This window comes from Carassius carassius, chromosome 1 (genome assembly GCF_963082965.1).
Source record: "Carassius carassius chromosome 1, fCarCar2.1, whole genome shotgun sequence".
Taxonomy (NCBI): Eukaryota; Metazoa; Chordata; class Actinopteri; order Cypriniformes; family Cyprinidae; genus Carassius; species Carassius carassius.
This window is the reverse complement of record NC_081755.1, coordinates 13,894,488-13,919,405: the sequence shown is the minus strand read 5'-3', so window position 1 is coordinate 13,919,405 and position 24,918 is coordinate 13,894,488. Positions and strand designations below refer to the sequence as shown.

The window sequence follows — 24,918 nt, the reverse complement described above, 5'->3', positions numbered from 1 at the left end:
CAGCAGACTTTAAAATTAAGCGCCAGTGGTTGCATGTATTTGGCTTGGAAGACTGCAATTTCCCGCCTAGAGCTCGAGTGTGCAAACTGTGTTTTACACGGGATAGCTTCTCCAACGCAATGGAGGTGGAAATGGGCTTCTCCACACAGCTCGCGCTGAAAAGCGACGCTGTGCGGGAGTTAAGACAGCAGTTTGAGCCAGCGGCTCGAATTGATATGAACAGACACCTCGACACCCTCCACTTCAGGTAAAAGTGGGGGAGAAAAGTCCTCTACTTCAAATGATCGCTCTGTTGCAAAGCTACTTGCGTCATTACAGTCACTCTCCATTTTAGCGTCTCTGACAGCAGCTGTCAATCAATCCGTCACTGCGAGTCTCAGGATCACGCCTCACTCGCTCAACCCCGCCCTAGGTTCGTCCCCTCTATCTCCGCTGTGATCTGCCCACTTTTCAGCATTTTTCAAATATTGTCAGTGGGTGGAGTGAGGCTCTGAGCAGGGGTTTAGTTACACTTTAAGGATAACACTTGATCACATTAGTGGAGTTAAAAATATAAAAGAATAAAATCAACAGTATTGGCTATACTACAATCACAAAATAAAAAGGTAGCCGTTTCTGAAACATGTTCTTCATTATCAAGATAATTACAAATACATTAATTAAACCTGTCACTTATGTCTTTTACGTTTTTGTGCTTGTTTTAACTTTGTAGGTCACATGATCAACATAGCGGATGATGATATACAATTTGCATTCATACTTCATACATACGCATTTAGGCTGTAGAGTATGTACTCTTTTAGCGCTCGTTAAGTTAGTACTTATTGAAATTAAGTGCCTAATTAAAGGGTATGCGGTTTCGAATGCATCCCGACAAAGTCTCATTTTGAGGTCTCGCGTGGTTCTGTGTGATTTGAACAAATTCAAGTTACGCCTCCTACTTCAAGTTACGCCCACTTCAAGTTACACCCCCGTCTTGCAGTCTGCAGACAGACCCTTCTCATGGTTTTGGGAAACGCATACCTGGTCGCTTCGCTCCAGTCCAGCGGGAGGCGCTAAACACATTCGTTTGTTTGACAAACATCATTAAACCTCAGAGGAAGAAGTTCAGTTTCACCACGCTCTCTGTTGTTATGTCGGTGTGCTGCCTTCATACAAACGGTTAGACACGTTTCTTAGAGAAAAATTAAGTATTTGAATCAGTTCAGTAAACACCTGTAATATTCTAATCATAACAACCGTGACTGAGTTTTGAAGCGAGCAAGAATATCTGGAGGAGTGTATCATCTGAACTGAGATCTGCTGCTGTGAAGATGGAGTTTGTGAAAGAGGAGAGAGAAGAGAACACCATTGAACCAGACACCAGCACAATAAAACACGAGGAACCAGAAATAAAACACGAGGAACCAGAAACCTGGAGAATAAAACACGAGGAAACAGAAACCTGCAGAATAAAATACGAGGAACCAGAAACCTGGAGAATAAAACACGAGGAACCAGAAATAAAACACGAGGAACCAGAAACCTGGAGAATAAAACACGAGGAACCAGAAACCTGGAGAATAAAACACGAAGAAAAAGAATCCTTGAGAATAAAACACGAGGAACCAGAAATAAAACAGGAGGAACAAGGAGGTTGGTGTTTATTCTTCATTCATTTTTAATGACAGGGTTTATCCTGGGTCAAAATTGGTCTTCGGTGGTGGCTGACCGACATGGTCGTCCACACACAGCAAAGAGTACCCTAGTACCCACATGTAACGTTAGAGCCCTACGCGGGACACTCCCGCTGAAGACCCGCCCGCTCCCGCGATGTTTGTGTCCGCTCCCGCGGACTTTATCTCAGAGCTCGTGAAAAATGTACACAAATAGTTATTCAGACTAAATATTCGTTCAAGTCAACATCCAGAATAAGAGATTTTAAACATGATTGCATTTAAATAATATGAAGTAACCGATGCTAAACTAAAGCACCACACGGCAAAAACACTGGGTATTTTTGATTTATTAGCGTTATAAAACTTTTACCGTTAAAACAAAACCGAAACTAACGGCACCTCGGTTTTTAAACGCAGGCAAAGCCTACTGCATACATGCACCAAACGATTAACAAGGAACTTTACCTTAGAGAACTTTGAAAATACTCTAGATATAATTTTAACAAATAAATACAAAACGAAATAAAACAAAATTGAATGCTTTTTAAAAAAATCTCACAGACTTCACATTCACGATAACTTGCTCAACAGGCTATTGGAAAAAAAGAAAATAAATAATACTAATATATATATTACACACACACACAGTTAGGCCTACTAAATACATTTTTTATGTTGAAATTCTTGGATAGTTGTCTAAAATAATGCATGCTGATAAATGGCAATTTTCCAAAACGACATTCTTAATTTCTTAATAATTTTATTAATTGTATTAGACTACTTAAAATGTATTCAATATAATAATCTGACCTTTGCCTACCTAAAATGCAAAAACTGAAGTAGTTTATTTGATTTTCGTTCACTTAATTTCCGTGAAAATAGCTGCCGTTGTTGTGCAATAGAATATTCAAAACAGGCTCATTAAAACACAAATGCACACAAACACACGAGCTGAAATGTGCGTAGATCTTTACAAAATACAAATAGATTATAAAGCATGTGTAAACCACACACAAGATGAAATGCACATAAAGAACGCTTAGATTATGGACTGGGTTGAGCATGCGGAGCTGAATCTTCACAAAGGCGCTCATCTCTCTTAAGGAAATACGGCTCCGCTCACATGCTCTGGCGGGAATACTCAAAATAAAATGCATTTTGCACTCCAGTTCTACTACACACCACCGTTCCCCGCGGGTCTCCCGCGAAATATTCTGACTGCCCACTCCCGCCCGCAGCAAAGGTAAAACCGGCCGCTCCCGCGAGATTTGCATGGGTCCCGCGGGAGCCCAGACCCGATGCAACCCTCTACCCACATGAATTAATCTAACCAGGACATTTACATCTTGCAATCACACATTTAACTACTCTAGCACTTGCAGCAAATAACAACTAAATAACTAAACATAGACGGCTTTAGCCTACATCAAAACATGTTGGAAACGTTTGTGTGCACTGAACATCTGTTACAATCTAGTGTTTACTAAAGGGCTAGGGCTGCACGATATTGGGAAAAAACATTGGTATATTGACATTGCTATATTTTATTTTTCTGCGATATATACTGCGATTTGAAATCTAATTAAACTTTTTCTTACAAACAAAAATGGGGAGAGCACACTTACATTCTCATTTTAAATTATTATTTAAATTAGAGTAAATTATTTGTTTGTAACTTTAGTTTGAATTGTTAACATTAACTAACATGAACTTACCACGAGCAAATCCTTTTGCTGTTCATTGTTTGGTAATGTTACTTCTAGGGATGCACTGAAATGAAAATTCTTGGCCGAAAACCGAAAAAGAGAAAACCAAGGCCGAAAACCGAAACACCGAAAGAAATTATGCCAATTATTAGTACCATTGCATTTATTGCTATGACCGTGTACTAATTTTACTAAAATTAAGACATTGCAATTGCATAAATGAATATTAAAGTTTCAAAGATAATTACAATTACATAAATTATAAAAATAAAAAAAAACATAAAAATACATCATTACAAATTATGCAAATATTTATGAATCATATTGCAACAATGCACAGTATAAAATAAAATTCAAACTAAAAATTTATCCCACTCATGTGTATATTAAATAATGTACAGGCCTACTGGCCTGCAGAAAGGTTTTAAAATGAACTGTTCTCTCATAAAAACAAAGTGCATTTAGGTGAAGTGCATTTTAAATTTTTCTCTGTAGGACTAGAAAGTGCATTACTTCTCCAGACTGTTATCACTTCTGGGGATGGGGACTTCAGACAGATAACCATCTAGCTGTTGAGCAGTTGAGCTTGTCATCTGCCTTACATTTGAGAAATATTTGAGAGAGTGTATTTAAATAGGGCCAGGGCATAAATAAACATTTTTATCAAATTAAAGCAGAAATCTAGCAGAAATATGGCTACAATCTGATATTATGTATGTATGTGTGTGTGTGTATATATATATATATATATTGTCGCGGGCTGAAGAATCACACGGCAGGCTGTGATAAAGGGTTATAGCCCCGGAGGGTGTGTTTATTAGTGGTTGTGAACGTGAAGTTTGCCAGTAGTGTCCGGTGCTCGTCCTCGGTGCTGCGTGATCCTGTTTGCCGGCCGGCTGAGTGCAAGGGGAATCGGTGTCCGGTGCTCAGGTGGCGGGCTGGTCGGTCACTCGCTTTCTGGAGAGATAAGAGACACAACATTAGCTGGCGAACTTCTGGAGAGCTTTCTCACCCGTGTCTTCTCAGGTGCAGCTTTTGTAGTCGCCCTTTGAGCGTCTTCAGCTGGGACCGATCAGCCCGCGGTGATTGTGTGCAGGTGGATCTCCACCGTTGCCAGGGCGACGCTGATAGGTGCCCGGGACACGGCTCACCCCCCCCCCCCCCAAGCGTCGTCCTGGTCCCTCGGGCGAGTGGGGGCTGGGGGGGGAATCACCCCTGACAGACCTGCGACAGCTGTCCACAGGCGGGAGAGTCTGTCCGCATTGGCGTTGGCGGCTCCAGCTCGATGTCGCACGTCGAAGTGGAAGTCCTGGAGCGCTAGGAACCACCGCGTCACCCGGGCATTGGTATCCTTCACCCATTTTGCTTCAGGTAGGGCCAGGTGGCATTTCTTGGGATTGGCGGTGAGCCCAGCCCACCGCAGTTCGAGAAGCACCCTCCGGAGCCGCTCCAGATGGTCCTCCCAGGTCTCCGAGTGGATGACGACATCGTCGATGTAGGCCGCGGCATAAGCCTGATGGGGTCGCAGCAAGATGTCCATCATCCGTTGGAACGTGGCTGGAGCTCCGTGCAGCCCGAAGGGGAGAACCCGGTACTGCCAGTGGCCACTGGGGGTGGAGAAGGCGGTCTTTGCTTTGGTGGGTTCTGTTAACGGTACCTGCCAGTAGCCTTTGGTGAGGTCCAGCGTGGAAATAAACCGGGCCCTCCCCAGCCGCTCCAGCAGCTCGTCGACACGGGGCATCGGGTATCCATTGAACTCGGAGACCTCGTTAAGGCGGCGGAAGTCGTTACAGAACCGGAGGGTGCCGTCCAGTTTTGGGACCATGACTATGGGACTGGACCAGGGACTGCGGGAGGGCTCGATGATTCCCAACTTCAACATCTCCTGAACCTCCCTTTCGACGGCGTGTCGCCGGGCCTCCTGGATTCGGTAGGGCCGCTGCCGCACAATGGTCCCTGGAGGTGTGCGTACGTCGTGCTGGAGTATGCGGGTCCACCCGGGACGTGGAGAGAACACATCCGAGAATTGACCGACCAGATGTTGGAGCTCCGTCCTCTGGGCGGCTGACAGTTTGGGGCTGATGTCAACAACCACGGGAGAGGTGGCGGCGAGTGCGGCGACCTGAGTCCTCGTCCCCTCCCAGTGCTTCAGGAGGTTAATGTGGTATAGTTGACTTTCCTTCCTTCGTCCCGGCTGGCGTACACATGTTCGCGCAGCTGCATTGTGGCACGAACACCCATATAAACAGCTGTGAAGATCGCGCGCACAGAGGAACGCAAAAACTAGTTGTCAGCGCTGTCCTGTGATTTATTACTAAAGTAGCTTAGAATCTCAAAACGTATTATAGCATATTTTTCTACTTTTGAAGGAACTAGGCTATTTACAACCCACAGCTTCACAATAATATAGAGACGGTATGACTAATTCACACACGCAATCACTCGTACTGGTACTTGTGCCAATTTATCTTTATCTGATCTTTATTTATCTCTTACACAGAGCAATAATCTATACAAAATGTTATGAACATAGATAAAATAACTGCTGATAGTGAGCTATGATGTCAGATAGTGCTTTCAATAGGAAAAAATATCCCACCTTTTAGTGTTGTCAAAAGACCTGGTACTTCGGTACCAAGTCGGTACAAAAAAAATGTAAATGTGACGGTACCAGGTTTCTTTAAGTACCGGTAGTACCGAGGTCCCGTTCAAAACCGGTTCAGCGCTATGATTTCCGCGAAGCAGAAAACGAGGACGGAATCTCAAAATCCAGTCATGAAAATGAAACTTACATTTTAATATGGACAGTCATGGAATTTGTCAAAGTTAGCATAAATTAATCAAATCAAATCTCCATATGGACAGTATCTGTAAATGTTAAGCTGCAAAAGTTGTTTGAAATATGAATCCGTGTTCTGCGCGTCTCTCTGTGAATTAATGAATGGCAGAGACGTGCGGGTTTGTTTACTACATAGACTGAAGCGCATGCCGCTTGCATTAATTTCAGCATCTGAGCTTCAGAGTTCTCTCTTCATTAAGCGATCTGAACTTTTCAGTTCATCTCAATGGACGCACAGTGCCCCTGTAATTGATGCTCTGTAAACTCTTTGTGAAGGCACACGACTCACCGTCGCTTTACTGATAGCGCTGTTTCTCACGCATGCAAAATGAGAGAGAGCGAGAGTCTTACCACGCTGAATCGACACGCTATATGTAAACCAGTGTTGCCAGATTGGAAATGCCCAAGTATCGTACCAGAAGTTCAAAATTATCGTATTTGGAAGAAAATTGTCGTACACTAGTCAAAAGAGTTATCTATCTATTCTAAACCAACAACATTTTGACACGACCTGCAAATTAACACAATAGATAACAAGGCGTATTGTTGGACGGAAGCAGTGAGACAAAATACTATCCCATTATTTTCAGTGACTGTCTGCGTCGCTGTGCATATTAAAACATATAAAAATGATTTTTAACACTTGCTTCGTCGCATCCAGTGAAGAAGGAATTTAGCTGTTTCTGCGTGGTGCAGTTATTTCCACATCTGAGCCGCTGTCATTGGAATACTGCGTGTTGCCAGATGTTGAAGGGGTTCTTGCTGTCATGGACCGCAACTAGTTCAGGGCACTCTCCTGCAATCTTAACACACTCTGATGTGCACACGAACGCATTTAGAGTGTCTGTAATGAGCCGATTTCGTGTATGAGTAAAGAAGCCCTATGACTGCAACTACCATCATTGAAATTTTCATACAATTCTGAAATTATCGTACATTACGGGATTTTTTTCATTATTGATCATACATCGTACAGAGGTAAAAATTATCGTACAAATACTATAATTATCATACGTCTGGCAACACTGATGTAAACTATAGATACAGACGGTTGGTCTGGGAACGCCCCGTCACGTGATTTGAATTTAGCCTGTGGGGGAAAACATTGCCTTGGCGCCAATTGAAATACACGGCACAATCACGCCGATGTCGTTTTCTGTACCTCCAATAAACTAACAAATTATGAATTGAAGTTCTACATCCTTCCTAATAAACATACAGAGCCGGAAAGGATGACAAAATGGCTACAAGCAATAAGTTGTGAGGATGATCAAGGGTAGTTATGGAATCCCAAGACTAAGCATGTGTGTGTGTGCAGTCGGCATTTCATCACAGGCAGGCTATATTAACATCGTGTTCATTATTAACGTTATCATAACTGTGTAAGGTTGTTTCAGAAAGTGGCATGCATATATAATTAGCCTTATCATTCTACCTGAAGCAAAACTATGTAACGTTAGCCTAGTGTCGAACATAAACCCACTTAAAAAAGCCTGTGGACACGTAACAACTTAGTTTTGTGTCAGAACTTTTATACTTTCATTCATAAATTCACCCCGTCTGTGTTTGCGAAACGATTGAATCGCGGAATCCGGTCAAAAATAGAACTTGCTGTATAAAGCAGAACGTCACGGAATTTGGCTATTTTTGAATGGATACATCTACATTAGGGCTGTAAAATGAATCCAATATCGAAATGGACTAGTGTATATGAATATTAAAGTTAAAAGAGAATACAATTGTTCTACGTGTCTCTGGGGATGAGCGCTCAATATGTGCATTTTTGTCATTCAAATACACACGATGTTCGCAGTGTTTTCCCCCACACCGACTCCGCCCTCGCCACGCCCCCAGCTATGACTAGATGCCGACTGTATCTATTCTTTGTTGTCTTTCTCCTGTCAAAATAATGGAGTTCATTTAGAATTATTCATATTCATTTTCGAACAAGCAGAAGACATACCGGTTTCTCCGGTAGTGGGCAGAGCTAATGCGCAAATGGCAATTTCATTGGCTGGCGCTGATCTCTTACCGTCCCTGTTTTGATTTCAGCAAATCATTTTGACCGAACGCAGACAACGTGATTAATATTCATGAACCCATCAGCTCATCAATTCATAGTGCATTGTATATAAATTAGTATGATAGTAGAATTAGTAGTAGTATTATCTTTTAATAATAATTAATATGATCTATTACTAATTTTTTACAGAAACCCTCAATGACCAAAAATATCTTAAGCATCACCACCAGTCTTAAGTTCAGTTAAAATGACAAATATGCATTCATTAGGCCTAAAAGTTAATTTTTACATAAAGGCATTGTGCTAGAAATATTACTATTATTTAGTAAAATGTATGTGATGCTGCTACTACTGTTGAAAAAATTTATAAAACTTTATTTTTTAAAGAAATAAATCACAATATTTCTTCCATGTTTTAATTTTAATAGCAAATCCCTTTTATTTACCAAAAATAAAATGTGTTTAAATTTCATAAATTAAAAGACAAATTAAATTTGGGTGAAACTTGTTTACTGTTTTTCATAATTATATAACTTGTAGAAAAACTTTAAACACAATTGTAAATAAGTATAAAGAATGGCATTGGTTTTATTTTTAGTGCTAAAGTTATTTTTTTTTAACTAGCATATTTTGTGTTTTGCTTTGGTACCGAAATTGGTACAGAGAACCGTGGATTTTCACTGCTATCGGTATCGAATACTGAAATTTTGGTACCGTGACAACACTACCACCTTTACTAGTCGATCTCAACAGTCTGGCTGAGGCCAGTCTAAAAAGACGTTCAGGACAGTTGACAGAACGCTGCTGCGTGTCGACACGAAAGCGTATAATTTTCATGTGTTATTAAGCCTTGCCACTTGCCAAATTAACCATTCAAAAAACTTTAAAGCATTCAAACACAAGATGCGGAAAAGCTGAACTGAGCATTGCTTGGTAATTGGCCAACAAAGTATTGACTGCTGAATGAAGTTTTGTTTGATAGAAAGATATGTAATGGATTACAAAGTTATCTGATATTATCAAGATGAATTTGTTCTGGCAGTTAAACTCTTGAGTTCTTGACATATTTTATTACCATTTTCTAAACTATAGCAAATAAACTGATAATGTGAGAAATGTTGAAGGTGTCTGAATAAATTTTGGTTTGACTGTATGTTTAATTTTTACCGTGCTATTTTACATTTAATTATTCAGTTTCTGTACCTGGACACTTACAAACTTGAAAAAACTTAAACACTGTGTAAATAGCACAAACAAATAAATAGAACGAACATACAAATTAAACACTTTCAAACAGGGCCCACTGATACAACCTGCACCGGGGCCCCGCAAACCCCAGCTATGGCCCTGCTTACAGTACAAACCTTGTCAGTGAACTATGAGGGCAAAAAAAACAAAACAGAAACAAAATAATCATTCATTAATTGTAATCGAGGTAAAATGTTCAATTAATCGAGGTTTTGATTTTAGGCCATAATCGTCCAGCCCTAGTTGGACAGGTCAGTTGTTTAAACCATTCATTAAATTGAATTGGTTCAAAGGAATCATTAGTTCGCGAATCAGACGTGTACGGCACGCGTTGTGTAATTATCTCTGCAGTTTAGGATATCGCACAAGATTTGACACCACACAAAAAACATTTCATCACTGGATAGATTTTTTTTTTGTTTGACACCACCTTGTCAATTGATTTTGATTAATATGCGCGAGGGAGACAGCGCTCTTGTTGTTTGAAGACTGTGAAGGTGAGCGTGCGCGCGCGACCAGGGCTCTTTCTCTCTCTCTCTCTCTGCTCGTTCTTATATGCACCCTGTTAAACTGACAAGACTTAAAAACACATGCAAATGATAAACCTTCACTCTATGATGGTTAAGCTGTGCAATTAATCCGAGAATCACATTCGTCAAGGGCCAGGGAGCAGCTGGCCAATATAGTTAATGAATAACGGATAAACTACGACAGCCTACATCGCACATCCTGCGATGTGACTATCGTGGATTCGTACATCGCGATATCGATGCTTAAACGACACATCATGCAGCCCTAGCAGTCGCAGTGAATTACTTTGTCATTTTGGTCAAGAAGTGTCTGCTAGATGCAGTGTAATTACAACACGCTAAAACGCATGTGAAGAAACTTACCTTGGCCAGTACAACGCTGTTTTCACCACATGGAGGCTTGTAGTTGGACCCAGACACAGCAGAAAGACTCACAACTTTCCAAAGACTTGTGGCTTTTAAACTCCTGCATTGTGTAGTAACTTACACCATAAACTAGATAATTCACAATGTCCATATATGTGCACGGAGGTAAATGGTCCAAGTCTATGTGCCATTCCGCTGAAGGGAGCTCGTATGGGTTGATATTTTGGATGCCTGAGAGCTTCTTCAAATACCACTGTTTTGTGCTTGGTGTAACCTAAAAAACTGTGTTCCATTGTTCCTATGTGTTCCATATGTATCATGTGAGGTACTGGAGCAGTTTTTAACACAGCAGTAACTTCCAGTCATGGTAAAACAGTGTGGAAATGCAAGAACCTCCTCTACTACAGCGTTAACACCACACGTAAACAATCATGTTTCGCCGCCGGTGTCCTGCCAACATGGCGGAGACTGTGATCTCGAGGGGAGGGGCTCTGTACTATGACGACAACTCCTCACTCTCAATAGTCTATTTCATCCTGATGGGGTCCATCCACATCCACCTTGCAGCATGCGTCTAAATGTTGGTCCTTCAGTCTGTTCCTTAAAGCTGTTTCCACCTGTAATGGAATACAATACATAGATCTCTCACAAATATTTAACTCTAAATAAGCAACATTTTAACAAATTTAAAAATACCAATTTCAGGGGTGAGAATAGCCTCTCTACATCCACAGTCTGGACAGGTGATGTTAGGGCTATAGATGGGTAAATGTCCCTGACATTGAATTGGTGGGTTTTTGTTAAATGTAAGCCAAAATCATCACAATTACCAAAGACTTAAACTACTTCAGTCTGTTTATATTGAATTTAATACACACGTTTCACAATTTGAGTTGAATTACTGAAATAAATGAATCTTTTCATGACTTTTTAATTTGAGATTCACCTGTATCTTTTTTTTTAAAGACATGTTAGTGAAAGTGACATACAGACAAGTATGGTGACCCATACTCAGGCCATCCTTAAAAATATTCTTGTTTGCCGTAACCCGACCGACCCTGTCAATTTAGCACTCTCAATTTTTTTTTTTTTTTGCTTTTAGTCCGACCGACTTGCCGATTGTACATTTGCGTTAAGACCGACCAATTTTTTTTACTCTTCAAACAACTAATACAAACGCAATAAAATACTATTAATTATATTTAAATAAGTATTGTAAATATATAAATTGCCTTGGCCTACATACAAATGAAGGCTATCTTCTTTCATTAAAAAAAAACCCTTGACGTCATCTGTGTTTACAGGGATGTCACACTGTGGCCTGTGCGTTCGCTTCGTCTCATACTCTCATTCACTGTCAGAGTCAACGGTTCGCGCTTGGTAATGATGGCTGCAGTAAACTAAATGTTCGCGGTCACTGTTCAAAGTCATAAGGGTTCGGGCACCATAATACGTCAAAAAAAAAAATCATTAAAACAGCTTGACACTGCTTTAACTTGGCACAAAGCTCTGGAAAAACTGTGCCCAGATCTTTTCCCATCCCTTCTCCTCTCTAGTCTAAAACCGTGACCGTGTTGACTGTCACTTTATGTTCGAAAATCTATAGCACGAATCAACCAACACAAGTTTCGTAAACGAAAATAAGAAAATGATTTTAACAACCTTTTCTCTGAGCGTGTCCAGTTTTTTTTTTTTTTTTTTTTTTTTTTTTTTTTTTGAACAGGCGTTACACAGCAACTGCAGCTTCGGACAAACAAGCATAACAGCAAATAATACTTCTGCACAATGTTTCTCTTTTTACAACAGAAATGTGAATTCAGCCGGTATTCAGTCTCATACAGTTTCGGGCTTGAATCGCCTAGGGCTGTCAAAATAACTGAAAAAACTAAATTCGAATATTTTACTTAAATATGATCAAAATTCGAATTGTATTCGAATTTTAAATGCATAATATCAGTTAGGGTGAAGAAAAGCTTTTTGCTTCTCTTCTGAGGCTCAAAATATTACTGCATGTTTATTCAAAGCATTAGAATACATGACTGTGAAAAAAACATATTTAAAATAATGTTTATGAACCAATTATTATTAATTAAGTTGCTTAAAGAACTATAAACGAAACAGCATCATGTATGCATGCATTGTTAAATAAATAAAAAGGGCGGAAAACCAGTCACACAGGATACATTTTTTCATTTAAAAACATGAGATGCGCGAAATATGCGTTCTGTGTGAACGGCTTGGTTTCAGTTTTGATGTAAACAAGATCTTCTCCACATTTATTTTTATTTTTTTAAGTGGCTTCAACTGGATAGGCTAACATAACCTTATAATGCAATGACACATATATTGTCATCGCATCTCGTGTGCGTACACGAGGTGAAAGATGATACAGCAGATACTGCGTGTCAAGCTCGTCCGCCTTTGAAAGTTGTGTAGACACAGCTGTGTGCGGCGAGATGGAATGGAACACGTACCGGGGCTCATAAGGCAGCTTCCTTAATGCACACCTAAAATTCATATGCGCATTCGAATGTGGATTTTTATTTTAAATTCGACGAATATTCGAAAAAATATTTTTTTGATAGCCTAAGAAAATCGCCTATGCGATTTTTTTGTTGCTGTTGGAATTTATTCGTAAACTCAGCCATGTTGAAGCCTGCAGTAAATGTTTTGCATTATGGCAGTCCACTCTGCTTATTGTTTTTCGAAAATTTTGCACTCCTGTTTGTCATTTTGCACGTAACTTCACGCCAATAAATCATCAGAAATATTGGTCTTTACCAATATATTGAATCTTTACCTTCGTCCTGCCTGTTGTCCGTGGATTTACCTATATTTGGTGTTATTTGCCGTATAAAACTTTAGACATGCAAAATCGATTTTACAATCGATTCAATGAACACTCGTCACTCAAATCAAACAGGATTTTTTTCACAAAAGTGACAACCCAAGAAAGCAAAGTAAACATTCTCTCATTTGTAGGTTGCATTGATACGTAGCGGTGGATGCAAGTAAAACAGTACCTCATTTTTTTTCTCACCTGAAATTCATGCAATAAACATGTTTTTGACAGATTTAAATTTGTTTGTGGTCTATATAGCCTGCATCAAAATGAGGTTTGCAATGATGTGCCTGAAGGCACGGGTTGAAGACCCAGTCAGTGACGTCACGATATGCTAATTTGTTTAAATTCATACCGACGTCATCACCATCACAAAAATTTGCTTTTTTTTTACATTGAAACTTGAAAAAAAAAATATAGACCGACCTACCGTCCCTTTTTTTTTTTTTAATTACTGTTACTGCAAACCAAAATATTTTTAAGGATGGCCTCAGAATTCGTGCTCTGCATTTAACCCATCCATAGTGCAGACACACAGCTAGCGTTGGGTATCGATTGGGTTTTATTCGATACTGGTGCCATTTCGATACTTTTAAAATGGTACCGGTGCATATGGCCTATGCATAAAGTACGTAAACTACTATAATATTAGAATATTTAAACTGAATATAATTCAAGTATGCATTCATATGTGTTGAGGGCTAGATTTTCGCTGATGGAAACAGCTGTGGTTTGATGATCGGTGAAAGGAGCGAAAACTTTAAAGTAGACGAGAAACCGATTGCTCCTGCGTGATCTTTTGTAAACTTTATTTATGACAAACAACTGCACAGAGACAGATATTCTAACAAACTGTTGATAAACACACACCTTGTGTCCTCTGTTTGTGTTTGAGTCCGCTCGCGCTGCTCCTCGTAGTCTGCTGATAAAAGAGCGCTGAAAGACGAGGAGGAGACAGGTCTGTCGCTGTTTTCATATAACATTTCAGCGGTCAGACTTTGAGGCGATAGTGAATTTGTGTACAGTTTATGAAGCCCCGCTAAAAAAGCCTAGCGATGCCCATGCTTCATGTGTACATTTCAGAGAATATGGACAAATATTTCAATCGATCGCTCAGGCATTTAAGAGGCACAGAAATGAGGCACTGAAATCTGCATGCTGATTCGGTTTGGTGCATACCGGTTCCATAGGTACCGGTGCCATATTGGTACTGGGTTTCGGTACCCAACCCTACACACAGCAGAGAACACACACCTGGACAAGCGGGCAGTCATTTATTCTCCGGCGCCCGGGGATCATTTGGGAGTTCGGTGCCTTGCTCAAGGGCACCTCAGTCGTAGTATTGCCAGTCTGAGACTTGAACCCACAACCCTAGGGTTAGGAGTCAAACTTTCTAACCACTAGGCCATGACTTCCTCCTTTATATAGCACATATAAGCATCATTCATGGAACTAATTTGCGCATAAAACCGAACTACACAAAAACTCTCCTTCAGATTCACAAATGCTTCGTAAATGTCTGATTAAATGCCTGTTAAACGTGTATAAAGGGTTAGTTCACTCAAAAATGAAAATTATGTCATTAATGACTCATGTCGTAAGACCTCCGTTCATCTTCGGGACACAGTTTAAGATATTTTAGATTAAGTCCGAGAGCTTTCTGTCCCTCCATTCAAAATGTATGTATGGTATTGTACATGTCCAGAAAGGTAATTAAAACATCTTCAAAGTAGTCCATGTTCAGGTCAGGTAGAATTTCTTGAAGCATCGAAAATACATTTTGGTCCAAAAATAACAAACTATGACTTTATTCAGCATTGTCTTCTCTTCCGTGTCTGTTGTGAGATCAAAACAAAGTAGTTTGTGAAATCCGGTTTGCGAAACAAATCATTCGGTATAACAGGGTCTTCTTGAACCTTTTCCCCAAACGAACTGATTCATTTGAACGATTAGTGTCTCCAATACGCATTAATCCACAAATGACTTAAGCTGTAAATTTTTTTAATGTGGCTGAAAACTCCCTCTGAGTTAAAACAAACCAATATCCCGGAGTAATTAATTTACTCAAACAGTACACTGACTGAACTGCTGTGTTATATGTTATTGGTGTGTTATATGTGTGTGCCAATGTTCGTGCATGTACGTGAAACATAGCTGGAAGGCTGCTGATTTTTTTTGTATAGGTGGCGCTGTCGAGCCATTTTGTCACACTCTCTTCTGAATCCTATATCAGACGAAAATTTTCACCAGGTTTGACGCGTGTGCAAAGTTTCATGTCAATGTCAATGTCACCTTTATTTATATAGTGCTTTAAACAAAATACATTGCGTCAAAGCAACTGAACAACATTCATTAGGAAAACTGTCAATAATGCAAAAATGATAGTTAAAGGCAGTTCATCATTGGATTCAGTGATTTCATCTCTGTTCAGTTGAATAGTGTCTGTGCATTTATTTGCAATCAAGTCAACGATATCGCTGTAGATGAAGTGTCCCCAACTAAGCAAGCCAGAGGCGACAGCGGCAAGGAACCGAAACTCCATCGGTGACAGAATGGAGAAAAATACCTTGGGAGAAACCAGGCTCAGTTGGGGGGCCAGTTCTCCTCTGACCAGACGAAACCAGTAGTTCAATTCCAGGCTGCAGCAAAGTCAGATTGTGCAGAAGAATCATCTGTTTCCTGTGGTCTTGTCCTGGTGCTCCTCTGAGACAAGGTCTTTACAGGGGATCTGTATCTGGGGCTCTAGTTGTCCTGGTCTCCGCTGTCTTTCAGGGATGTAGAGGTCCTTTCTAGGTGCTGATCCACCATCTGGTCTGGATACGTACTGGATCCGGGTGACTGCAGTGACCCTCTGATCTGGACACGGACTGGATCTGGTGGCCACGGTGACCTCGGAACAAGAGAGAAGCAGACAAATATTAGCGTAGATGCCATTCTTCTAATGATGTAGCAAGTACATAGGTTGTTATGGGAAGTGTTTCCGGTTCCGGTTTACCTAATTAATGCAGCCTAAAAATCCTTTAACGACTTCATGACTTTTTGAGCATGTTTAAGCCCTCAAAAATGCGATTTCATTTTGGAGAAGCGGAAGAATAATAAATATAGCTGCAAGCAGCGATGGTGGGCTCAAGCCATCAGTGCAAACACCACCCCGGTGGCATTGGGAAAACTGTGCCCAGCGGGCATAAGCATTTACAGTAACCCTCTTGCAATCAAGTTTTAAGGGATACGGCAGTTAAAGGGTTAATCCGACCCATCTAGACTTTGAAATCACATACACAGAACAATATATATAACTTTAGTAACACTTTATTTTAATATATATTAAAAATGTATAATGTGTGCATTGTAGCTGACACCTAAATTAACACATTAAAATTGTTTTATGACTGCAAGTCTTTCTCCTCAAATGCTACTGAGCTTCAAATTTGTGTTTGAGCCCATGTGAAAAAGTAGCATAATTTACATGACTAACAGTTTGTTTTAATAAACATCAAACATTTAATTTAATTGTGCATTATAGCTGTCACCTAGATGAACAATTACAGTTGTTTTTATGACTGTAAGTTATCCTCTTCTAATGCTACTGACGTTAGAAAAGTGTATAACAATATCACATGTAACTTTAGAGACGGTCCCTAAATTTAAGACTCTAGAATGTCCAATGTCAAGCCAACTTTATGCCTGTTTTTTCTTGTTACTTTCTTTAGTTGTCTTTTCTCTGCGCTGGACTGCTGATGTCCTTTACCCAGGCATAGATGTCCATCCATCAATTACGAACATTCAGCAGAAAACATGAGGTGCAAATGGTCGCGAGCGCGGATTGGGGGATTGGCGCATGTTTTTTTTTGTTTTTTTTCTTGAGCAACTGGGATGGTGCCCCCTCTGGGAGTTGGTGGCCTACGAAGACTGCGTACTCTGCATATAGGGAGCAGCAGTACTATCTGGAAGATCTATTCCTCAAACCGTCGTACAAGAGGAGGTGATGCTAGTTCTTCAAGAATCATTCAAAACCTATCTGTTCATAAAGCCTATATATAAAGTCTTAATATATAGTATTCCACAATAAGTCGTGTTATTCTAATTAAGTCATTTTTTGGGGATCTTTTAAGTCTCTCAGAACCTGACACATTGTAATTCGTAGACTCCAGGAAAGTTGCAGTTCTGGAGAATGGTGGCTCCGTAGACTAAATGCTCCCTGATAGTGTCACACCTAATTCTTCACTTTAATTCTTTTGCAGTTTACATGTTTCTGTTCTTCTCCACCTGTTTTTTTTCTGACCCTTCTGACCCGGTAAGCATCTTGCTGTCCAGTGGTCATGTCTTTACTTTGCAGTTAATGTACTGGTCTAATTTTGAATATTTCTCATGAGGATCTAATAATTTTGGATTTTTCAGTCTTTTTTTGGCTCATTTTATCAGTAAAGGAAAAAGTGCCTAATAATTCTGCACACCTGAATATATATATATAAGGAGTTTTTTTTTTCCTCTTCCACTCATCATGGTCAACTACATATATATCACACTCTAGTGCAGCTCAACCAATCCACATCCCATTTGTCATATCACAAATCCCGGAAAATGCTTGTTGTAGTCCAAACAATTTGTTCGTTGTAGTCTTTAAAAAGTGATTTTTGTAAAATAAATATCTCCTTTTCAATTGGACTTTGAGCTTTGTAATTTTACAGAAATTTTTATGCTGAAACTGCAACATTACAGTATAACTAAAGTTGAAAAAGTGAAAAACCATAATAGCACTCCTTTAATAGGCATTATAAAGCAGTTCATAAATACAGCTATAAATATTTTGTAATTGAGCATATCTATAAAGTTCAATCATTGTATTTTCACAATTTAAGGATCAATTTATTATTTATAAATTATCGCATTATTTACAAACCACTTATTTAGGAGTTGTCAGTGGTTTATGAGATCATTAAGAAAGTGAAATTAAATGATTAATTAACTATTAATTTTAGTGTAAATATATAAATTTTATTATTTAGACACATGATAATAGTTGCTCGTTTTGTTAATAACTGCTTTATTGACATATATTCCAGATGTAATTCATGATAAAGTCAGGTTTTTATAAAACATTTAGTAATTGCCAGCTATCTATTTTTCTGAGCTCATCTAAAGTGAGGAATATTTATATATATTTATATATATATATATATATATATATATATATATATATATATATATGCATGCGCAAGTTTATTTCATTTACACACACACACACACACACACACACACACATCTAAGTCTCTCTCTCTCTCTCTCTCTCTGTCAATCGGCTCATGCCCATCTCCCACTCACACACACACACACACTCAGTCAGCACTCACACAGAGTGAGATCAGATGTCTGACAGTTTTTTTAAATTTTTTTATTTTAATCATATAGTGTTGTAAAGTCGTGAAACTATGCATATTTCCTCAATCACATGTTCTCTAAATGAAAAATGGTTTTGAAATGTTCGGAAGCTGCAATTTAAAAATACAAGACAATTAATGTTTCCCTTTTTACTGTTATTTCAAAAAATCACCATGGCAAAACCCTTCAAGTTATCCAAAATCCATTCGCAGTTTAAGTTCCTCAATGTTTTGGCATCATGTAGACAAAGTTTGGTGTGTATAGTGTACTTCCCCTGTGAGGAGTATGCAATAATTCACAACGGTATCTTCCCCAAAATACATATTCAAATCAAAATAGCTGACTTCCTATTGGTCGTAGCTTATGACCGTGAATTAGAAAGTTGTCCATCTTGATAAGAACAATTTAGGCAAACAGTCCTCAGAGGAGTATTTCAAATTCCAGAGCATGCTTTTTTTAAACAGCCCTGAATAGCTGACTTCCTGTTGGGCGGAGCCTATGACATATAGCATGAAAGTTATTCAGCTCAATGAGATCTATAAGTGTACAGAGTTTCATATCAAAACATGCAAGTATATGTGAGCTATGGTTCAAGGTTCCTGAATGTGTTCCAGGGGGCGCTGTAGAGCCCCTGTGCCACGCCCGGGTCCCAGCCTCTGCGGCGTCCTGATGGCCGCAGGTTCAAATGTGTGCCAATTTTCAAGAGTTATTGAGCATGTTAAGGCCCCCCAAAAAACCCAAAAGGTTTAAAAAAATAATAATAAGAATAATCCTTAGGGGAACAATAGGGCTCTTCGCCCCTTCGGGCTTGAGCCCTGATAAGAAACAGAGCAGAGACAATAGGGTCCTCAACCCATCGGTCCTCGGGCCCTAATAATAGTAAGAATAATCCTTAGGGGAACAAGAGGGCCCTGCGCCCATTGGCTCGGGCCCTAATAAATAAATAATAATCCTAAGGAAAACAACAGGGTTGAGCCCTAATAAGAATAATCCCCTTCGGGCTTGAGCCCTAAAAATAAACGGAGCAGATACAAGAGGGTCCTCACACAATCGGTGGTCGGGCCTTAATAAATGGAGCAGATACAAGAGGGTCCTAAATATCCCCTAAATATAATTCGATAATTCAAGCATGTTTGCAAATTGTCACATTACATGATTTTACTGATTTGCATAGGAAATTGGGCTTTTATGGAGGAACGAATGTGCAGCGCTGCAAAAGTGGGGGGAATGGGGCACAATAATCGTTTTATCTCGATCATTGGATTTTCATGATCATTGGAGACCAAAATCGAAACTGAATCATTTTTTTTCGATTTAATTGCACAGTCCTAATATGAAGTTTGCACAAAACTAAATAATGATCTGAGATCTCATCACTTGTCTACATAATTTCAAAATCATCAACATCAATTCCATGTGACAGTATTAAATCTAGAGTATGATTTCAACAATGAGTAGGTCCCGAGACATGTTGTCTAACCCCAATAGAGTTCAGAATGTCTATAAACGCTGATCCTTATGCATCTTTTTCATTATTAAATATCATTTTTAATCATAATTAAATATCAGCTATTAAAACTTTATCTGCAGTCAGAACTAACTCGGATACAAACAGATAAATCACAGGGGATGTATCATTAACATTTGTTTCTCTGGAAAAATGTAAAGCACCATTACTTCAAAAGGGTTATACTTGAAGTCTGCCCTCCGAGAAATCCTAAAAACTTTGTTATAAATTGAAGCAACACTTCCCCTTTGCCTTTCAGACGCGGCTCATGTTTATAACAGTTATCTTGGGGGGTGGACTCATTTAAAATAATGTAATTCTGTCAAACAGAGCACATCTTGATTATGATCAGTGATCATATTTAATGACTGTTTAATAACAATAGCCCCCTATTAGATCCTTTAAAGGTCTTTTAATTTTTGATGAGTAGACTGTAGCCCAAGACTATCCTATGTTTTGAAATTAATTCACTGTAAAATAATTTTTTTTAAGATGTTACAATGTTACATCATAATGTTATTGTTGTTTTACTTTTATCTCATTTTACAATTACATTAACTTTGCAATTCATCCCTTTGCGCCCCCTGGCGGTAGTTTCGTGAATGGTTTTAACACGCGACTAACTTGCAGTTAACGCCGCGGCCCTGTACACATAGCGGTATTACCCATTCTGGTTGTCTACCTACTGTATATATGTATATAAAATATATAAATATATTAATTTTACTAGGGTTTTGATGGTGGTAAAGTGGTAAAAATCTGCCAACATCGCATCCCTAGTAAAATTTATATATTTCTTGTTTTATACAGCTCAAAGGTTCTGCGGTCAAATTGATCCAAAACAATGATCCTTAAAAAACATTAACCCAGTTTTCCTATTAAATTAGTAAAAGTCAATGAATCTGAAGCTAAAAAGTAAATTGTGTATTTACAGACATTCTCAGCTTTTAACAATATACCAAAAATAAATCATTTTACCTTTATTTCAGAGTTCATTGAAGAAAAAGAGGAAAATGAAGAATCAAGTCCTCAAGAGAAGCAGAACGCATGTGATCAATGCGATAAAATGTTTTTATGGGCTTCACTTCTGAAGAAACACTTGAAAGTTCATGCAAAGAAACCACATTCATGTCATTTGTGTGGTAAGAGTTTTTTGCATGTACAAAGTTTGAAAGAACATCTTCAGAAAATACATACTGATGTGAGAGAGTATGTGTGCTCTGAGTGTGAGAAGACTTTTAGTGCAGCAAGCAGTTTAAAACAGCACGAGAGGATTCACATTGGAGAGAAACTTTATAAGTGTTCACACTGTGACAAGAGATTCAGTCGTTCAGCAAATCTGAAAACACATGAGAGGATTCACACTGGAGAGAAACCTTACAAGTGTTCACACTGTGACAAGAGATTCAGTCGGTTAACACATCTGAAAACACATGAGAGGATCCACACTGGAGAGAAACCTTACAAGTGTTCACACTGTGACAGGAGATTCGTTGATTCATCAAGTCTAAAAAAGCATGAGAGGATTCACAGTGGAGAGAAACCTTATAAGTGTTCACACTGTGACAGGAGATTCAGTCGTTCAGCAAATCTCAAAACACATGAGAGGATCCACACTGGAGAGAAACCTTACAAGTGTTCACACTGTGACTGGAGATTCATTCAGTCAATAGAGCTGAAAAGACATGAGAGGATTCACACTGGATAGAAAGCACATCACCGCAATGTATGTGGGAAGCGTTCCATTAAGTAATCGGTTATACACAGTCAAACAAAAAACAATCACAGTAAGGCCCCGTACACGCGGAGACGCATTTAGATGTTTATGTAAATATTTTGTTTGGTATATGCTTTCGTCCAGACGGATCCAGCATTTTGAGAGAATGAATTCACTATTTCTTTTAAACCAGGTCCCAGAGTGGATAAATCTGAAAATGACACCTTTGGGTTTTTGTGTACTGCCAATCCATATATTTTGTGAAACGAAGTCATCACCCCACTTCTCTACTATAGTCAGACACCGCTACGTCGTGTAACACCAACAACAATGGAGAAATACATGTTTGTGTTCATGCTGCAGAAGCTACTGAGCCTATTAGCTTGATTAAACTTACTAGTAGAGCTAAACAATATTGGAAAACAACTCGCATCGTGATAATTTGTCTTTGCAATGTATTGCGATATGGAAAAAAAAAATCACCAGATGACTTGAACAGCTCTATTTAAAAAAAATAAAAAAATGATTGGGGTGATTTTGTAGGTGAATAAATCAGCTAAGAAAATAGGCAAATTACAAACATAGATAAATATAACCGATAAATGATACGAATTAAATAAAAAAAATGCTTTGTATTCTTCAGGTTAGACCAACTGTTACTGTCTGTTACAGTTAAGTCTGATACATAACTGCTGCGTTACATTGCTGACAGAATGCAGTGTTTATAATCTAGAGATTGTAAAGAGGATGTAGCACACGCACTGTCAAGTCAAGTGCCAGCGGATTACAGACTTGCTCCCGCGAGACCCGACGCAACAGAGAGCGGCGCGGGACAAGACTCGTGTGTGTGCAGGATGCAGGAAAATAAAAAAAGAAATATCTAAACATAAAAAATGTAAAACAAATAAATTATTTATCTATTGCACAAAAGCAAAATGAACTATTAAATATAAACGATTAACTCTGCGTATGCAGAGCTTCTATTTAGGCTATAACAGGGATTGGTTTGTTGAATGATGAGACTGATGCGAGATACTGATCCAAAAGCACACGCTTTGTTAATAAGTTTAATTTCTTCCTTTAATATAGGCTAAGCGAGTTTTTCATTATGGTTGCTGTTTCCATTTAAAATAAATAAAACATTGAACCACAAACTAAGCATTTGTTTTAAAATGGGGAAAATACCTTATTTATTTTGGTTACAATATCCATCTTATTAGTTTTTGTTAATACAATTCAAATGTTTAAATGCCAATGGGAATTTGTACCATTGTACTTTTTATGGCTTGTGTTTTAATTAATAGGCTAATAATGAACCACATACTACTATAGTTTTAAAGAAAAGGGAAATCCAAAGACTTTTTTTGTGTGTTACAATGCAAATAAAACATTTCCCTTATATTGTTAATAAAAGTTCAAAGTTTAATAAAAGAGAATTTGTCATCGTACTGTTTTAGCATGTTTTGTTATTAAATATAATGGGCTTATAATGAGCCACAAACTAAGATTTCATTTGAAGTAAGGGGAAAATGTAGATTCATTATGCATATTTTTATTAGATTAGACTAGATTCAACTTTATTGTCATTGCACTTGTGGGTACAAGGCAATGAAGTACAGTAGTAAAAACAACACTCACACTATGCTCCTTTGGGAGCAGTGTGAGAACAGGTAAAACACCGCAGCACAAAAGCACATAATCAATACACCTTAAACACACAATTTTACAACTGGAGACGGAAATTGGGGGGTCGAGGTAATCCAGCGCAGGCAATCAGCCATTTGCCATTACAGCACTGGTCAAAGACCCGCTTCTCAGACTGGCAGTACAAAGCAGCGAAAGCGAGGGGTGGGGGGAGAATGCATATCTGTATGTACGTGTGTGTGTGTGTGTATTAGGGGTTGCGCCGACAATTCGATTAGGCGACTAGTTGACTTCAGTAGTCTGCCATGACGCTTTAAACGTGACGTCCACTAGTCGCCGGTCCTATAGAGGGTGCAACAGGATAAATCTTCTAAGGACTTCCACATTTATGCTCCATTTCCAAACAGTTAAAATAACAAATACATACATACTATGAAAGCACTCCACATGCATGTTTGATTATATTACTGGACACTCGAAATTGAACGGGAGAACGCACATTCTAAACCGCTTATCATAAAGGTAAGTTAATTGCTGTTCTAATCGAATATGCTGCTGCACTGTTACGCACACACATAGGCTACAGACAGTAGCTCATACGTCACGCACAGATCGCTCGCGCACAGAATCATTTAGTGCGGAAATGTACTGAAAACACTGTTCTATGATTGCTCAATAAAATAGCTTAGAAACTGAAAAGTTCTGAATTTATGTCTTAACTAAATCCCACAGCTTCACTAGTAGAGAGACGCTGCCAGGTAGAATGAATTCACACACACAATTGCTCTTACTAATGCATTCATATGAATGTAATCTTTACTGTGCTACTTTATCTGTATCTGATTTAGAACGAGTAGAAATCTGTGAGAAATATAACAACTCAAAAGACAAAATAACCTGATAAAAATGAGCTGTTATAAGAGAAATAACCATGTATGCATCACGGTGTCAAATACCATAGCTGTGTACAAGATAATTTTTACAGATCCAAGCTCATCTCATCAGCGACTAGTCGACTTCGACTCGATTTTCATCACATAAAAGTTAATTTTAAAAAATCACTAGTCATTAATAACCCCTAGTGTCAAGTCACCTTTATTTATATAGCGCTTTAAACAAAATACATTGTGTCAAAGCAACTGAACAACATTCAGTGTTGTACTGTTATGTACTGTTGTACTGTTACTTCCTTGTACTGTTGCTTCCTCTACAGTCAAAAATCTGGGTGTTATATTAGACAGAAACTTGTCTTTTGAAAATCATATTTCCCATGTTATAAAAACTGCATTCTTACATCTTGGAAACATTCCCAAGCTACGAAACATGTTATCTGTTTCTGATGCAGAAAAGCTAGTTCATGCATTTATGACCTCTAGACTTGACTATTGTAATGCACTTCTAGGTGGTAGTCCTGCTTCTTCAATAAACAAGCTACAGGTAGTCCAAAATGCAGCAGGTA

At 38.8% G+C, this 24,918-nt stretch overlaps 2 protein-coding genes and 1 long non-coding RNA gene across 8 annotated transcripts in view; 2 read left to right on the top strand and 1 right to left on the bottom strand.

The window, feature by feature from the left end:
* LOC132154352 (uncharacterized) overlaps window positions 1–1,632 on the bottom strand; it is a 72,213-nt gene extending 70,581 nt beyond the window's left edge. Inside the window, exons 1-2 of one of the 3 annotated variants that reach the window (XR_009437156.1) lie at window positions 1,526–1,632; window positions 1,364–1,474 (exon numbers count right to left, since the gene is read on the bottom strand). This is a non-coding gene — a long non-coding RNA (uncharacterized LOC132154352). Of the gene's footprint in view, window positions 1–1,363 lie in introns of all 3 variants that reach the window. The other 2 variants (XR_009437160.1, XR_009437159.1) reach the window with 2 other exon arrangements.
* LOC132147032 (zinc finger protein 271-like) overlaps window positions 1–23,263 on the top strand; it is a 220,253-nt gene extending 196,990 nt beyond the window's left edge. For 2 of the 4 annotated variants that reach the window (XR_009434908.1, XR_009434901.1), the window contains exon 3: window positions 22,488–23,263. The gene's annotated coding sequence lies outside the window, so the exon portion shown is untranslated. The remainder of the gene's footprint in view (window positions 1–22,487) is intronic. The other 2 variants (XR_009434902.1, XR_009434903.1) reach the window with 2 other exon arrangements.
* LOC132150624 (zinc finger protein 501-like) lies at window positions 1,131–22,038 on the top strand. Its single transcript, XM_059559270.1, has 2 exons — window positions 1,131–1,635; window positions 21,088–22,038. The coding sequence occupies exons 1-2, from the start codon at window positions 1,314–1,316 to the stop codon at window positions 21,804–21,806; spliced, it is 1,041 nt and encodes a 346-aa protein (XP_059415253.1). The 5' UTR covers window positions 1,131–1,313; the 3' UTR covers window positions 21,807–22,038.
* Window positions 23,264–24,918: the final 1,655 nt, after the last annotated feature.